Source organism: Sesamum indicum, linkage group LG3 (genome assembly GCF_000512975.1).
Source record: "Sesamum indicum cultivar Zhongzhi No. 13 linkage group LG3, S_indicum_v1.0, whole genome shotgun sequence".
NCBI classification, from domain to species: domain Eukaryota; kingdom Viridiplantae; phylum Streptophyta; class Magnoliopsida; order Lamiales; family Pedaliaceae; genus Sesamum; species Sesamum indicum.
This window is the reverse complement of record NC_026147.1, coordinates 24,331,855-24,350,043: the sequence shown is the minus strand read 5'-3', so window position 1 is coordinate 24,350,043 and position 18,189 is coordinate 24,331,855. Positions and strand designations below refer to the sequence as shown.

General features: G+C 35.8%; 2 protein-coding genes across 2 annotated transcripts; both read left to right on the top strand.

Moving 5' to 3' along the window:
- Positions 3,108-5,931, top strand: LOC105159462 (two-component response regulator ORR9). The gene is made up of 5 exons (XM_011076540.2): positions 3,108-3,542; positions 3,758-3,906; positions 4,947-5,024; positions 5,134-5,201; positions 5,466-5,931. The coding sequence occupies exons 1-5, from the start codon at positions 3,368-3,370 to the stop codon at positions 5,761-5,763; spliced, it is 768 nt and encodes a 255-aa protein (XP_011074842.1). The 5' UTR covers positions 3,108-3,367; the 3' UTR covers positions 5,764-5,931.
- Positions 7,449-8,589, top strand: LOC105159607 (protein DOG1-like 3). Its single transcript, XM_011076720.2, has one exon. The coding sequence runs from the start codon at positions 7,637-7,639 to the stop codon at positions 8,423-8,425; it is 789 nt and encodes a 262-aa protein (XP_011075022.1). The 5' UTR covers positions 7,449-7,636; the 3' UTR covers positions 8,426-8,589.

Genomic DNA, 18,189 nt, shown 5'->3' with positions numbered 1-18,189 from the left:
GGTCCAACTCTCAGGAATGGATGTATATGAGAAGAAAGCCAACTCTCTAAATATGACCCGATTAGTGGAAAAAGTATTGGGATTGGTCAATATTTGGCTATATATATATATATATATATATATATATATATATGGTCCCATATCATTCACCTCTTTTAGTCAAAGATTTAACTAATCAAAAAGAGAAAAGCGCATCTTAGTCATGAGTCAATCCAAGATTGTGGAAGAAAAGTCGCTACCAACAAAGGAACGCGCTTTGCTTTTGTTTAACAAGATTAGATTTCCCACACAAAAGATTTATTATGGGATTGGATTGGTGTTACTATGATTTCCCAATCGCCTATTTTTATTGGCTATGGCCTATCCAAACTGTGTCTCCATCCCTTTTGCAAAACATAATATCATCCCCCACCCAACACTTTTGCACGCTTCTTGTAGGGAGCTTTTCTTGATTGGACAATTGCATTTTTCGAAATTATTATGACTTTAAATCCTATATTATATTACTATTTTTTTTAAATTAAGTCTTTTTATATAAATATTTTTTATATTTTTATAAAAATTACAAGTATGTTTTCTATAGGAGTGTCATTTTGTTTCTAAATATGGCATATATTTATAATTTGTAGAGATTGAATGTGTTTGTGTTATTAGATCTAAGCTCTAGAACTATTGATGTAATTTACTTTTAATATAAAATTATTTTTTATAAGTATTTTAATTATGTCTAATTTACGTGTAGAAAAAGACTTTTTCTCATCAAATATTTTCACTTCTTGATTAGATATTTATATTTTTTTTTTGTACGTGAAATTGAATGATACAGAATAAGATGATTTTCTCCATTGTTTTAATATTATTTTTCTTGTTTCGTGCAGTGCACGTCATTAATGGTGAACAAGGTCTATGTCATAATACGATCAATAATATAATGGCACGTAAAATTATTTAAACACATGTATAAAACACATGCGCAAGAATTAATAAATTGAGTCTGAAAAGAAAAGGGGAAAAAAAAAAAGGAAAACGAAAAAGAAAAGCCCAAAATAACTGCCGTGATCTAGCGGCTCACACGGCGGATTTGGTTGGCAGTCCTGTTGTCGGCCTCATGATGGAGCCTAAACATTTAGGAGTCAACACGTGGCAGACAAGAAAAGTAGGGGTCCCAAATAGTAATTTCCGCAAAGTCTGAAAGGAGAAACTTTGAACACAGTCTTTTGCATGAGAGGGGAAAAAACTTTACGATAATTGCAGCCCACACCCCTCCCCAACGACAGATTCCATTAATTCCAGATTTTTACATCACAACTTAGGGACCACAAAAGATTTGTATATTTTGAAAAGACCCCACACTGATTTAGAAAATATTTGCTCCTGGGTCCCCGCCCATGTACCTTTCTTTCTTTCTTGTCTCCATCAATATAATTGCACAAGATTGCTCGGATTGATTCCCAACTTCCATATCCAATCCTCTACCCACGCTCTGTCTCACTGTATGCCCACAAGTGTAGTAACCAACAAACCCCCCCCCCCCCCGCCCAAAAAAAAAAAAATCATAAATATAAGTATATTATATATATATAGACATATTAATTAATTTGTATTTATACACGTATTAATATAATGCAATATATTCAAATTATAAAGAGTGCATTCAAACGGGATAAAAAAACAAAAAATTACTAAAAGAATAAACATATATCTGTACTTGTATGACTCGAACCATAATTTAAAGTTCACCTGCAAAAACGGCTGAAGTCATAAATGCATTTAGATGGAATTAAAAATGGATTAAAGTGTTGTGAATTAAGTAGAAAGTTTGGGAGCCATGTTCAATAAATTAATTTCACCCCAGAAACCTATCTAAATAATGTCCCCTAATTTCAAGAAAACCATTGATGCATGGACCCTCCTCTTAGCTAGTTACATCAATTCTATTATAATTTCATATCATAGGGTGGATTTCATAATTAATAGCTATGCTTCATTTTATGCAGCATGATGATCATAATAAATGTACGTAAATGGGAACATAATTATATTAATGGGAACAGTAATTAATTATATATATATATATATATGAAGAGTGAGATATATTAATTAAAATCTACCACCATAATAATAGGACAAAAGACCTAGAATTCAAATATGTAGCCCATAAGTGGTTCAAACATAAGTGGAGACCTCATACAGTCAAAAAAGGTCTCAATTTCTACTTTGATGGTGGTCCTATATATATACATACATACATATATTCTTTTTTCTCTTTCTAGAAGAATTAATTCAAATTTTCCGAAAAATTAATAAATAGAATTAGTAGTACTCATCTACCATAATTTATTTTTCTATATTAGGTATATATATATGGACGAATCAGACCTATCATTGGTTGTTGCCAAACACTAGTACATAGGTAGTTTTGATATATAAATTTCACCCGTTCTTGGTGGGGTTTCTATTAAATTGATTAAGTGATATATATATATATAGAGGGAGAGAGAGTTTTAATCTTTTCTTTTTTTTTAAAAAAAAAAAAGAAAACCAAAAGCGTGAAAAAAGAGCAATTAATAAAATTATACATATATTTAATTAACATGGACGCAAAAGTCATAAATTGGGATCTTTTCCCAAATCAAACATGATCATAAGCTTATTTAGAAAAAAATGAGCACAAACATCTCCTTGAAAATCAATCCTAACATATATATCCTTTTACGCTTTCCCCATCAATCTTAACTTCAAATTCCTCCCAATATCTTTTTATATATTACACTTTTTAGCGTAAAATTAAGTCGGCGTGTTCACAAGTCCAACACCCCTTCCCCAATTCCAAATTCAATATATATATATATATATATATACATACTCCTATAATTAACATATATCATGAGAAAATATGTATAGATTTGTAAGGAATATTAATTATATAAGATGTAACCTCATTTAGAAGTAAACATAATAAATATAGAAAATTCAAATTGAATTAAAAAGGAGAGAGAGAGAGAGAGAGAGAGAGAGAGAGAGAGAGAGAGAGAGAGAGTGGGGGGCCCAGGAGGAGGATGGGAGCATGAGTAGTTGTAGCAAGAGAAAAGAGAATCTAGTGAGAAAGATCACTCACCATCTATTGTTGTTTCTGTGTAGTAATAAACACAATACATAACATGTTGTGCACACGCAGATTTTGCTTCTCAACTACTCAATAAAAACCTACGCCCGCCCGGACACTCTCCATCCACCCACACCCACACCCACACTTGAATTTCATCATCACAAACAACAACAAATTAATTTAACTTGGTCAAGCCCTCTGATCCATCATCTTTAAACCATATATATACACACCACTAATCTTCGTCAATATTATCTCATGGATTCAGATTCAGCAGCTGATTCCACAATTAGTCATCAACAGCAGCAGCATGAATATGAACATGATGATGAGGAGGAGGAAAAACAGCAACATTTTCATGTTCTGGCTGTGGATGATAGTCATATTGACAGAAAGCTCTTGGAAAGGCTCCTCACGGTTTCTTCCTATCAAGGTATACATAATATACCATAACCCCGATTTGAGCTACAATTTTTCCATAATCAAAATACTTGCATTTCTTCATGGGATAGTAAACTTTCTTGATCATCACTGTTTTTCTCTCTCCTTTCCTCTCTCTCTCTCTCTCTCTATATATATATATATGTAAGTATTTTTCTTGAATCTTTGGATTTAGCATATATAAAATTATATGTGTATGATGGGCAGTTACATGTGTGGATTCTGGAGATAAGGCTCTAGAGTATCTGGGGTTGCTACACATTGAGGAAAATAATGAATCATGTGAAAGATCAGCATCATCATCATCCACAACAGTTTCTTGTGCGTCTGATCCGTCAAAGTCATCTCAGCAAGAGGTAAGAAATTAGTGCTATCTTTTTATTTCTCTTACAGTGTTTTTTCAGTTAAAGATGAAAGAAACTGAAGCCCCAACATCTTGAATATTCTAACTTCAAAGGTTCAATTTTGCAGTATAAGTACATGGAACATTTTTACTGCTGTACGTACGTAGGCAGAATTTTGATACTTAAATCAATTTATACCTTTTCTTTTCCAGTTTTGTTCTATTTCTCTACAGAATTGTTTATTCCACAGATCTGTAATGAAGAAACAATTATAGAAAATTAATTTGATTAATACTACTAACTCTCTCTTTGTCTCTCTGTATATATTTAGCAATTCAAAGGAGTAATTAAGGCTTCAATTGTTTTTGAGATAATTAAGGATAAGTAAGCTGGAGTGGCAATATATATATATATATATATATATATATATGGTTGAGTATTAATCATGGAAATCTATTAATTAATGTATGTGTTAATTATCATTTTTTTTGGGAGAAAAGTTGCCCCTCTAACATAGGAGATTAATTAGCAAGCCAGGGAATGTTGGATGAGTGAGTAGAAAAAACTTCTTAACATATTTTATAAAATGTACTAAAAATTTCTTAAAATTTATAAAATTTAGATAAGGAGCTTATTATAAACTTTCCAAATAATATGTTAAGATTTTAAAAGTTTCTTTAAAAAAAAATAATATATATATATATGTTTTAAATTTTATAATTCAGACACTCTTATAATTAAATATATTTTTAACTACTCCTAATTAGGAAAAGTTGACTATATAATATGCAGAGATAAAGGTTTTTTAGGTTTTTGCAGTCCCCTAAAAGAGGTTTCAGTTGCAACGTCCATGATTGAAGGAAGGATGTTAGAAAATTAGGACATGAGTTAACGTACGAAAACCTGTAGTAAAAGTTAAATAAAAGCTGGTAAAAATTCTCTTCTGTACAGTTACAACCTCCTCCTTTGTATTTAAACTGCTGCTGCCTTTTTCCCATAAAAATCTGTCACTAATTCCAAGCTAATATTGATTAGAATTATTTATTTTGCAGATATCGAAAGTTAACCTGATCATGACAGATTACAGCATGCCTGGAATCAGTGGTTACGATTTGCTCAAAAGAATCAAGGTTATTAATTATTAGCCCTTCAAAACAAGACCTTAATTATATTATTGGGTTAATTAAGTAACCACATGCCACATTTCTCTTAACATTAAATTTGATATTTGAGTTGCAGGACTCTACCTGGAAAGACATCCCTGTTGTAGTTATGTCGTCCGAGAATGTACCTTCAAGAATCAACATGTATGTCCTCAACTACTACATCTCTCTTTTTCTCCCCTTGTCATTTACATATATATCAATGTTTTTTGATGATTGATTATAAGTAACACGATACCGATATATATATATATATATATTTGATTAACCGATATATATATATATATATATTTGATTATGATACATATGCGTGTTTATTTCAAAATAATTGGTTAAAAATCCGTTCAAACTTGATTTGTTTATTAATGGAAAAATGGGGTGTGTTAATTTGATTGATTACATGTGCAGGTGCTTGGAAGGAGGTGCAGAAGAATTCCTGTTGAAACCTGTGAAGCTATCGGATTTAAGGAAACTTCACTCGCATCTGCTCAATACGGTTGGGCATCCTTGCCATGACGACGACGACGACGACGACACTACTGCTGCTACTACTTCCATCTGCAACATCGACAACACTAACAAAGAAGACACCGAAAACGATAACAACAACTGCAGTAACAATAATACTAACAAGAGGAAGACATTCTCCACAACTTCGGATCTCTCCGACAGAAGGCCCCGAGTCCAAGAATTGCCTGTGTCCTAGCTACCTACCTACCTACCATTTTAATTTAATTATGTATGCACAATCACTGCAACTAACTAAGGTTAACCACGACAGTGATAGTGTGTAAATTATTAACAGGAATTCTTATTTGGAGTATTATGATTACTATTATTATTATTATTTTGAAAGAGAGAGTTTCTTAATTGATCCCACTTTTTTATGCAAAATTATAGGAATTTAAACCCCTAATTGTATATATGCTATTTTACAGCAGCCTAATAAATTTTAATGAAAATTCAATCTAAATTTAAGCCATTCAATTTTTTTATTTCTTGAAAATAAGAGAACAAACTCATAAGATTTTTAAAGCCCATCCCTCTTAGGCTGTATACATGGAAAAACGCAAAAATGGAATGAATAATTAAAATATTGTAATATAATTAATACTTCATATTAATGCTCTAAATTAACTATAATTATATATTTTAAAAATAGTTATTAACTTATTGCATTTTTAATCAATGACCAGCTAATGAGACTATTTAATATTGGTTGACTAAACATGATCGTTCCCTCTTAAGTTGTATATATGAAAAATATAGTAATAGAATCGATGTTAAAATATGTTCACTTAATCAAAGTTTCAAAATTGATGGCCTAAATTAAATACAATTACTTATTAATTAAACAAAATAAGTTACTAATTTATTATAATCATAATAAAAAAAAGAATTTCAACATATTCACAAAATAGCATTTGATCAAAAGTATTCAATTCAGAAATTAATTCAATATTTGAAAATATGTGTTAAAATTATGAATTTCAAATAGATAATATTGATACATATGTAAATTTAATTATTATTCTTTTTAAATCCAACGTTGAAACTACACCTATGAGGAAGTTATAGTTCAATTAATGTTCTTATTGATAAATAAGAAAAAAACTAATAAAGTTTTGAATAAAATGAAGGTAATTAGGAGAAAGTTGAGCATTTTTGTGCATTCTGCAAAATCACTTCTTCTACAAATTTGTGGTTCACTGCTCACCATAAGAATTTATTCTATTTAGGTTAAAAATTGATGTAAGATAATCTCCTTTACATTGATTATATGATATATATATATATATATATTATATAATTAAGGAAACTCATTCAAGACTTTTATTAATAGTATTTTCTGAAAAAAAGAAAGAAAATTTAGATCAGTTAGATATGATTGAAAATATTGATAAACTTCAATTACAAGTAACTCATCAAAATTTTTCTTCACATTCAAGAATCTAAACGCTAAGGCCGACACGACACGAACAGATTCATGGGTTAAGGTGGGAAGAAAGTGTCTTATTATGACGACGATGAATTGAAGATTGAAGTGCATTGGTGTAAAATGCAAATGAATAGATGACGACCTTATGAACAAATACCAGTGGATCTCAAAATCCTCGTAATTCTAAAAACCTAGCAGACCATCGGGACCCGGAATTCAACTCTATCCAACACACAACATTATGCGTAGCGTCGACGCATCCGTGTCTCACTAACAGCGTTGTTAAGAGTCATGGTTGAGAGAGCCCGACATTCTGAAAACTTGTTACTGCATACGTATCCCGTTTTTAATGGGTTTTTTTCGCTATCTACGCATTCTATACTGTATCCCATTCTGACCTACAAAAGCGAACCATACCCTTTCTTGTATCCTATCCATTTCCTCTATCTATCTATAAATATTAATAACCAACTTCCTTGCATTGCATTCATGCAAACTCTTTCTATACTTCACATCTTTTACTTCAGTTCTTAGCAAACGTTGCCTATAAACAACCAACCAAGCTACTCTGAATTCCTCCAATATCACTCACTGATCCTCGTACACACACCAGAACGGTCTCTCGGTCGCACACAGCAAGATGGCATTGGCGCTCGAGAATGGGACAGTGTTAGATCGAAAAAACTTTGAAGAATTCTATATAAGGTGGAAAGAAAAGCAAAACCTCCATCTCCACGACCTCATCACTACTGCAACAAAACCTTCACCTTCGTCATCTTTTCCTGCTTTGGTGGACCGTGTAATATCTCACTACGAAGAGTATTATAGGGTCAAATCAAAGAGTATCAAAACAGATGTTCTTCTCATATTGTCGGCCCCATGGAAGACTGGCTTAGAGGTTGCTTTCAATTGGGTTGGTGGATGGAGGCCATCCGCTGCATTTCACCTTCTCTACTCCAAATCCGGCCTGCAACTCGAGGCCAAGCTTTCCGAGCTGACCAAGGGTGTGGATATGGGCGATTTGAGCGACTTGTCATCGGCCCAACTCAGCCGCATGGACAAGTTGCAGAGAATCACAATCCAGCAAGAGAGGGAGATATCTGAAAAAGTGGCTAAGCGGCAGGAGAGAGCGGCTGACTGGGAGATGGTTGAGCTGAGCCATGATGTGTCCGAGCTAGCTCGGACGCAAGGGGGTCAGAGTAATAACAGCAAGATGGCTCGAGCAGTGGACTCGACTCTGAAGCACAAGGAGAAAGATTTACAGTTGGTTGTGCAGAGTGCTGACAATCTGAGGCTGAAAACACTCAAAAGCATTGTCGACATCCTGTCTCCAATCCAGGCGGTTCATTTCTTGATCGCTGCTGCGGAGTTGCACCTGAGAATCCATGACTGGGGAAAGGTGAAAGAAGAGAGGAAAACAAGCAGCTAGCCGAGCTGTTTGATGATATATCCAACTACTAGAGATGCAAAGTTCAATAAAGATATAATGTTGGAAGCTATAATAAGCAACGGGGGCCGGAGACTCCATCTTTATGTATTTGGTCTCTTCAGATGTACTCCTACAGCAAATGCGTCTCATATGTATTTCTGTAATTCTTGTTTTTGTTCAACTGTTTCCTGAATGCATGCCCGGGCAAGAGAACCCCACGTGTATTATGGAGCAAGAAACTGAGATGTGCAAAGTTGAAATTGTGGAGCAATTAAAGAAACAGTGTAATACTTAAGTTGCTCTACGCAGGGATAAATATTCATAACACCACTAACTGACAATGTTGATACCATGGATCCAAGGACAAATGAAGTCAGCAAGAAAAGATGTTTCTGTAAATCTCAAGCTAATATTTTGGTTCTCGACACGGGCACCTAAACTAGACAATCAATAAACCAATAAATGAATCTTTTTATCTACAAAATCCTACCAATTCAGCTGAAAAGATGTTTCTGTAAATCTCAAGCTAATATTTTGGCTCTCGGACACCGGCGCCTTAACTAGACAACAAATAAACCAATAAATGAATCTTTTTATCTACAAAATCCTACCAATTCACTTCTAGAAGGCACACGGCAAATGATGGAATGAACCTTCGCTGCCAGTTGTGGTGTTAAGAAGCGCATAAGCAGCCCCTCTGAATGGCATGTGTCTTGTTTCACATCTTCTAGCCTCTTGGTTCCAACAAGGTGTTTGATATTTCCTTGCTGGTGAAAATTTGAAATAGATATGACCCGATGATTGGATGTCTTGTGTTTGTTGAGGTGTTCCCTCATTTTTGAGAAGTGAAAGAGAACCATCTTCGACTATTACATCCTCGACTAACATACTTGTCTCATGTATAGCTTCTTGTATATTTTATATGCAGCAATTCGATGATTTACGTTTACTATAAGCTTTGCAGAGGATGCTGTAACCTAACGTGTTCATGTGCTTTCAGAGCTTCTGAAGTGTAGTTCTCCAATGCCTTAAAAATTGGAACTAAGCCCCCTTGTAAACTACTAGCAGCTGCATCCCCCACCAACTTTATGGCATCCTTATGCTTTATTCTCTCTTCAGCCAATCTCAGCTTCAAAGACTCCAAGCTCAACTTTTGATCATCTAGTCGGAATACTCCACTACCTAATGGGACGTAAATAATCCAGCTGAGTCTGACATTGCATCTTGTTTTTGCTCCATTTTCCCTCTCCACTAGACGCGTCCTGAGCAGTTTCTCATAATCCTTTGAAAGATTCTGGTTTAAGCCTTTGATGCCCCTCCTCATCTTGTTTTTTCCATAATTGATGTAAGCTAGCAGCAAAGGCATTCAGGGCATTACCACCCTTCCCTCGGAGATGGCTCCCATTGCTTGGTGCCAATCATTGCAAACTATGAAAATGGGAGGAGCTCCAAGCTGGCCTTGGGAGCAGGGTGCAGTTCCATCAGGAGTCTCTTCTGGTTCAAATTAAAGACAGTGCAAAAGCCGCCCATTCAAAGATTCAACATAAGACCGTGAAGGCCAATCCAATCTTTGAAATGATGGCACCAGACACGAAGCTCCTTTTCAAGCTCACTGGCAGCCATGGATGAGCTTGAATCTGCTTGGAGACCAGCAGTGTTCACTTTGAGCCTACACATTTACTCTCCATGATAGCTTGAAACTGCTTCTGATGGCACTTGAGCATTGCCTTCCACATTCTGATCAGCCTATCAGTAAAGACAGCATTGAATTAATAGAAAAGGAGTGCCATCCACATTTCAATTTTTCTTTTTCTAAAGCATAACTGAGGCTATTGTTTAAGTGCATGAACATATCAATTCATAATACCTTCACTTTGAAAACTAAGCTATGAGACATACATATCATTCATTGAAGAAGAAATATAAGGCAAATCAGGGGAATTATGGAGAATATCCTTCAACCTTCTGAAAATAAGGGCCATGGTGAGAGTGATCCCCATTCCAGATATTCATGGTTCAAAGTCGCGGTATCAGCGTATATCTTCTGGTATTGTTCAACATCGGTCGCCGCGTATCAGGATATTGTCGGGCGATACGAAGCAAATATGTTGTACATGCTTAAAAAATTCTCAATATAGCAATACGAAGCAAATATGTTATACATGCTTAAAAAATTCTCAATAAATTAGTAAAATTATAAAAACGATTAAGCATCACAAATTACTATATCATATTACACCAAAAGTTTTGTAACATCAAATCCATAAATTAATTGTAGAAATGCTTAAGACATACATACATAGTCAAAAGAAAGTGGATTGGCGATCAAATTCAAAATGATCGATGTCATCATCATCAACATTCCTCCTATAGCATTTTTAATTCCAATTAGAATTATTTTTATAAAACTGTTAATGAATAATTCAATATATTTAACAAAATATATTAAATGTTATATAATATTTAATTAAAAAATGGTGAAGAAGGTACCTCAAAATCATCTCTGATTTCAGCCACAATCTCACGCAAATCCCGGCGGGCATGAGGTGATAGCACAGTCACAAGTACTCAACGGGGAAGGGTGAGCATCGTGCTTTGATGTCCCCTCCACCTCAAAAATTGCCGCTTTTTTCTTTAAAGAACCCTCATCCACACTCTTCCAGGCTAGAGTCTGTGGACTGCTTATTGAACTTGCCATACCTTTTGCGGATTGATCAGCCAATGATTTCCCATTACTCTCCAGTGGTGACGACAATATTGACGGTTTCTCACTTTCCTCACTACTCGATGAAGGCACTGCTCTGGAACTGCCTTCACTTTTACGTAATTGCACTGATCTTGAACTGCCTTTACGCTTGCCATTGCTGATATTGAACTACTCCCACTGCGTTTATGCACTGGCACTGCTCTAGAACCACGAGTGCTCTCTCCAGAACTTGTTCTCTTTCCTTTGAGGACCTCTTTGTACACCTCATTCCCACTTTCTTCCTCCAAATCAGGAATTCCCTCCATCTCCCTCACATCTCTTGTAAACAATGATACAACAGCAGTGCAACAACTGTATTTCAGAAGAACAGAGTGAGGGAAGAACAGCAGGACAAAATCGCGTGTTCCTAAACACGCGAACAAGCACACCAAGAAGAGCATGAGTCTGTTAGTGAATTAGCAACTTTTCTTATGAGTTAAAGAACGCTTATTAAAGTTGCTGTTTTAAAGAATTAGACATAGAGGGAGGAAATAACAGTTTAAGCAGTTATAGCAGCAATATGTATATATACCCCACCCTCTGTACGTTTTGAAAATGAATGAATAAAACCAGAGATATACCCTCCTTTGTTGATTTCAATCTCTCTTCAATGAACTACTCTATGATTTCCGTTGCCAATTTCACATGGTATCAGAGCCATCATTGATGGTCTCTGATTCCTTTTAACAATTCATACCAAGAAAACCAAGATCACTATATTACCAATTGCAAGAAACAGAGAAAAGTTCAAGAATGGCCGATGATGCAGAAATACTCAAGTTGCAGCTCAATGACAACCCAGGGCTGACCTTAGTCACTGCACCTCTAGATGGAACCAACTTCTTGTCCTGGAGCAGATCAATAAAATTGGGACTGAGATCCAGGATGAAATTGAAATTCATCAGTGAAGACACAAAGAAACCGGAAGAAAATACCAAAGAATGGGAACAGTGGGATAGAACGGACTCTACGGTCACTTCATGGATTCTAAACTCTATCTCACGTGATATAGTTGAGAGTTTCATGTACACTAACTCATCAAGAGAGTTGTGGGTTGAGCTTGAAAACAGGTTCGGACAAAGTAATGGTCCGTTGGAATTTCGATTGAAGAAAAAACTTGGTGTATTGTCGCAAGGCTCCCTAACAGTTTCTGCCTACTTTTCAAGATTAAAGAAACTGTGGGATGAATTATCTTCCATAACCTACACACCAAAATGTACCTGTGGGGCAGCCAAAGAATCAGCAGACATCAACAGCCATAATCAGACCATTCAATTCCTTATGGGATTGAATGAATTGTATAATCATGAGAGGAATCAGATTCTTATGATGGATCCAGTACCGGGTGTTAGTAAAGCTTATGCCATGATTCTCAGAGTTGAGAAAGAGAAAGAAGAGCCGCCAAATACATCTCAAATCATGGCAATGCAGGTGTATAAAAGGCCAGAATTTCAGAAAAAGAAATCATTTGCAGATAAAAGAAACCAAGTCTGCAAACAATGTGGCAAATCAGGCCATTTAAAGGAAGTTTGTTTCGAAATATATGGTTATCCGGACTGGTATAAGACGTTGGTTGATCAAAGAAAGAAGTCAGGAACTATGAACAATAAATTGACAGCAGCTGCACAAATTGAAGAGAATGTGCACAGTGTGGTAGATGAGAAATCAATGAGTGAACTCATAAGGACGGAACTACAGAAATATTTTGGAGCTTCAGAAGCACAAACATCAAGCTCTGCCAACTTGAATGATATTGAATTCTCAGGTAAAATCTCTGAAAATTCTGTTTTGAATAATTTGGATTCTCATATGTGGATTTTGGATAGTGGAGCAACAGCTCATATGTGCAACAACTCTGATTTGTTTGATAAACCCAAACTTAAAATGTCTGATGCATGTATACATTTAGCAGATGGTACTAGACACTCTATAAAGGGCTCAGGGACTGTAACCTTTCCTAACAAAATCTATTTTGAAGACGTTCTCCTTGTGCCAGATTTAAAGTTCAACTTATTGTCCATTAGTAAAATATGCAATTCTTCCTCTATTCGTTTCATATTTTCAAAGAATTATTGTGTTATGCAGGACCACAAGACTAAAGAAGTTCTTGGAGTAGCAAGCATGTTAGGAAAACTATATGTTCTCAAGAAACACTCCTTTGAGAAGAGATACATAGATGCTGTTATCAAAAACTGTCAAGAAACAGCCCTTAGTGTTCATGATGTTTCATCACAAATATGGCATAATAGACTAGGACATATTTCATTCAATGTATTGAAACATACAGGATTAATGAAAGATTGCAATGATCAGCCACTCTTATGTGAAATCTGTCCTAAGGCTAAGCAAGAAAGACAACCTTTTAATGCCAGCAGTAGCATATCTCAACACTGTTTTGATCTCTTGCACATAGATATATGGGGCCCATATAATGAATATTCCTTATCTAGATGCTCCTATATGTTAACTATAGTAGATGATCACAGTAGAACTACATGGACATTCTTAATGAAACTTAAATCACATACTGTGAACATACTTATGGATTTTTATAACATGATACTTACACAATTTGAGAGGAAGATTAAAACTGTAAGAAGTGACAATGGTACTGAATTTATGGGAGAACAATGTCAAAGTTTCTTTAAGAAAATGGGAATAATACATCAAACATCATGTGTTCATACACCTCAGCAAAATGGGATCGTTGAAAGAAAACATAAACATTTGCTTCAAGTAGCTAGGTCCCTAATGTTCCAATCCAACGTACCAAAAATGTTTTGGACAGATGCCATTCTTACAGCGACATACATAATAAATAGAATTCCTACACCTATATTAAATTGGAAAACACCCTATGAAGTATTGCATAATAAATCTGTGAACTATACTCTTTTTAAAACTTTTGGATGCTTGTGTTTTGCTACTAATACTTTCCCTAATAAATCCAAATTTGATCCTAGGGCCTTTAAATGTGTCTTCTTAGGTTATGCCGCTAATAAAAAGGGATACAAATTGTATGACTTAGAAAGAAGAACCATACTTGTTTCAAGAGATGTTGTGTTTCATGAGAATGTTTTTCCATATGTAGGACATCAAAGTGACCCCATTACATGTTCTTTACCTCACTTAGAAACTGATCTAAACCTAGAAACCACTGATGATAATGAACAAAATATTACTGTACAAGAGGATTATAATAGTACAGAGTCTTTAACAGCAGAGCAGGAAAATAATCCTGTAGAAAATAGTAATGAGATTCTAAGAAGATCCACAAGAGTTACAACTAGACCAACCAAACTACAGGACTATATTTGTTCTAATATTTCAGATCATCAGAATATGACTAATATCTCCTATCCCACTTCCATTCATTCTTGCTTATTATCTGCTGCTTCTCTACCACAAGAACCAAAGTCTTTTAATCAGGCTATTAAACAAAAGGAATGGAAAGATGCTATGCTTGTAGAGCTTAAGGCTTTAGAAAAGAACCAAACATGGGAAATAACAGAATTACCTAAAAACAAAAGAACTATAGGTTGCAAATGGATATTCAAACTGAAACTAAAACCAGATGGCACTATTGAAAGATATAAAGCTAGGCTTGTAGCTAAAGGATATAACCAATTAGAAGGAATAGACTACTTTGATAGTTTTTCTCCTGTTGCAAAGGCTGTCACAGTTAGAATTTTTATAGCACTTGCTGCAAAATTTAATTGGCATCTACATCAATTAGATATAAACAATGCATTTCTACATGGTACTATTGATGAAGAAATATACATGGAAGCCCCTGAAGGATCCAACATACCAAAGGGTTATGTGTGCAAATTAAAAAGATCTTTATATGGATTAAAACAGGCCTCAAGACAATGGAACCAAGAATTCACTTCCAAATTAGAAAGTTATGGTTTCATACAGTGTAAGCATGATTACTGTTTGTTTACTAAGCTAACATCTACAGGTTTTTACTGCTTGTTAGTATATGTGGATGATGTACTTCTTGCAGGACCATCTGAACATACTCTTTCAGAAATTAAACTATATTTAGATCGTCTTTTTACTATTAAAGACCTTGGTGAAGCCAGATTCTTCCTTGGCTTAGAAATTGCAAGGTCTAAACAAGGTATCACCATTACTCAAGCTAAGTACATAAAGGATATTGTAGATGATGCTAAACTTGCATCAGCAAAGGCCACCACCACTCCTTTTCCAGCAGGTTTCAAGCTTACAGCTTATGAGGATGAACTATTGACAAATCCTGAACAATATAGGAGACTCTTAGGTAGGCTTCTCTACCTAGGATTTTCAAGACCTGACATATGCTATGCCACGCAGCAATTAAGTCAGTTTATGCAACGGCCATGCAAAGGACATTGGGATGCAGCACTCAACATAGTCAGATACTTGAAGGGAACAATGCACACAGGTTTGTTTTTTGCTGCAGATTCCAATTTTGACTTAGTTTCTTTCTGTGATGCAGATTGGGCTGCATGTAAGGACTCAAGGAGATCCTTAACCGGTTACTGTATATTCCTAGGGGATAGTTTGATATCGTGGAAAACCAAAAAGCAAACAACAGTAGCTCGATCGAGTGCTGAAGCAGAATATCGCAGCATGGGTTCCACTACATGTGAACTCATCTGGATACATAACTTACTCAAGGAATTCCAACTTGAGTCTCCTACTCCTATCCCCTTCTTTTGTGACAACCAAGCGGCTTTATACATCGTGGCTAATCCAGTTTTCCACGAAAGGACTAAACATTTGGAGATCGATTGCCATTTAGTTCGGGATAAGTATAAGCAAGGATTTTTGCTACCTAAGCACATACCCTCCAAGAACCAACCAGCTGATCTGTTTACAAAAGCTTTGCCTGGACCTAAATTCCTTTCACTCATAATCAAGTTGGGACTCATCAATATCTTGACAAGTCCCACTTGAGGGGGGCGTGTAAACAATGATACAACAGCAGTGCAACAACTGTATTTCAGAAGAACAGAGTGAGGGAAGAACAGCAGGACAAAATCGCGTGTTCCTAAACACGCGAACAAGCACACCAAGAAGAGCATGAGTCTGTTAGTGAATTAGCAACTTTTCTTATGAGTTAAAGAACGCTTATTAAAGTTGCTGTTTTAAAGAATTAGACAGAGGGAGGGAATAACAGTTTAAGCAGTTATAGCAGCAATATGTATATATACCCCACCCTCTGTACGTTTTGAAAATGAATGAATAAAACCAGAGATATACCCTCCTTTGTTGATTTCAATCTCTCTTCAATGAACTACTCTATGATTTCCGTTGCCAATTTCACATCTCTCGAGTCCTCGACCGGGGCTCCTAAAATTCAACCTATAGCCGTATCTCCCAGTTGAATAAAAACCCGTATACCAACTATTAAACACATCAAAAGGGTTGAAAAAGTTCCATGCTGACGCTTTTGGCGGTGGAGGAGGTGGCGTCTCTTTTCGTGGACTCACTTTGACACCCTCACTGTTCCCAAATTCACCACCTCTAGACACATGGGACAGTATCCATGCCCATACCCAGCTGGAGAATTCCAGTATGAATCGAAGTACCCGTACGCCGGCTGCGCTGGTGGCTCCTGAACCACCGTTTTCATTGACTTCCTCATGTGGTTTAAATTCGAACTATTGGAGTAATACCATCGCTGCCACATTCCCTTTAGGTGGGATCCATATAAGGCTCCTCGTAAGAACGGGGCGACAGCAGGTAAAACGGGTATACATACGTGCCATTAATCAACCCATCCCCAGTACCATACCCATAAGAACCACCACCCATGTGGTGAGATGGAGATTCCTCCTCCTTTGCTCGCTTATCAAATCCTTCTCCTTGTCCACATGTGGGCGATGGCTGTGGTGCTGATCATGCCTGCTGTCATCCGAATCATGTGCATGATGCTGATACTTATAATCACCTTCTGGATTCCCATCATCATCAGAAGAAGAATCAGATAGATATAAATGCGACTCCTGCTCCTCATCCTCATCATCATATAAATTCAGTGGTTCACCAGCATTCTTGCTTTCATCGTCGAAGCTGAAGGGAAAACCAAAGATGGGGAGAAACAAGAGGAACAAGAAGAAGGGGATGTAGTAATTAACTCCTCGTCAACAAATTTCCGTAGAGCATCGCCGACATGTTTGAGCGAGCGGAAGTAGGACACATGGGCGGCAGCGAGATCGTAGCGGTGTCTAGCGGCTAGCCGGTGACGGCAGCGAATGACCAGCGGCAACTCCTCCGCCTTAGACCCACTACATCCCATGTCAAGAAAGTGTCACGGAAAGTGTTCATACTGTAGCAGAGTGCTTCCGCTGCGGTATTCTTGACGCAATGCAGTGCAATCCCATTGTGGACGACAGAATGAACTTCAACAAGCAGATAATTGAGAAAGGACTAAGGAAATATCATGCTGAGAAGCATATGGAAACAGGGAAAATGGGAATTTTATTTAGGATGTCTAAGGCGGTGGCAAAATTAATTCAGCACAGGGCGACGTCCAAGTGATAATGCAAAAGATAAAAAGTTTGATGATCATAGATGAGTTCCAGGGCGAGTGCGAAACTTTTATAAAGGATAAGAATTAATTTGCAACACAAAATTGGATACTAATACCTCTCCTTAATCTTCGGGAATGTTAAATTGATTATATACAACTCTCTCTTTAAGGTTCAAGAATGGTTAAATTGATTGGATATTTTATCATGCTCTCAAATTAAATATTAAAAAAGTATATTCATAATCTAAAATATCTCATTGTATAATGTATAGTGGACGTTTATGTACCAATGTAACCTTTCATCGATATTGAACTGGATTTATATGATTGTTACTAAGAATTTTGGCATGAGAAAGTAAAAATCGGGATTGTTAAGAGCAAATAAATACGAACCCTTACAAGTACGTGTTCTTCGAGTTTAATTAAAAGTATGTAACAAAATTTGAAATTGAAAGCAAAATTATCCAATTTCAAAATTTTCTAATCCAGATAGCC

Bases quoted from the DNA above. Each gene is read 5' to 3' on its own strand.
- LOC105159462 (XM_011076540.2), top strand. From the start codon at position 3,368: ATGGATTCAGATTCAGCAGCTGATTCCACAATTAGTCATCAACAGCAG. The intron at 3,543-3,757 runs GTATACATAATA...TATGATGGGCAG, and splicing joins CACGGTTTCTTCCTATCAAG to TTACATGTGTGGATTCTGGA. The intron at 5,202-5,465 runs GTATGTCCTCAA...TTACATGTGCAG, and splicing joins GTACCTTCAAGAATCAACAT to GTGCTTGGAAGGAGGTGCAG.
- LOC105159607 (XM_011076720.2), top strand. From the start codon at position 7,637: ATGGCATTGGCGCTCGAGAATGGGACAGTGTTAGATCGAAAAAACTTT.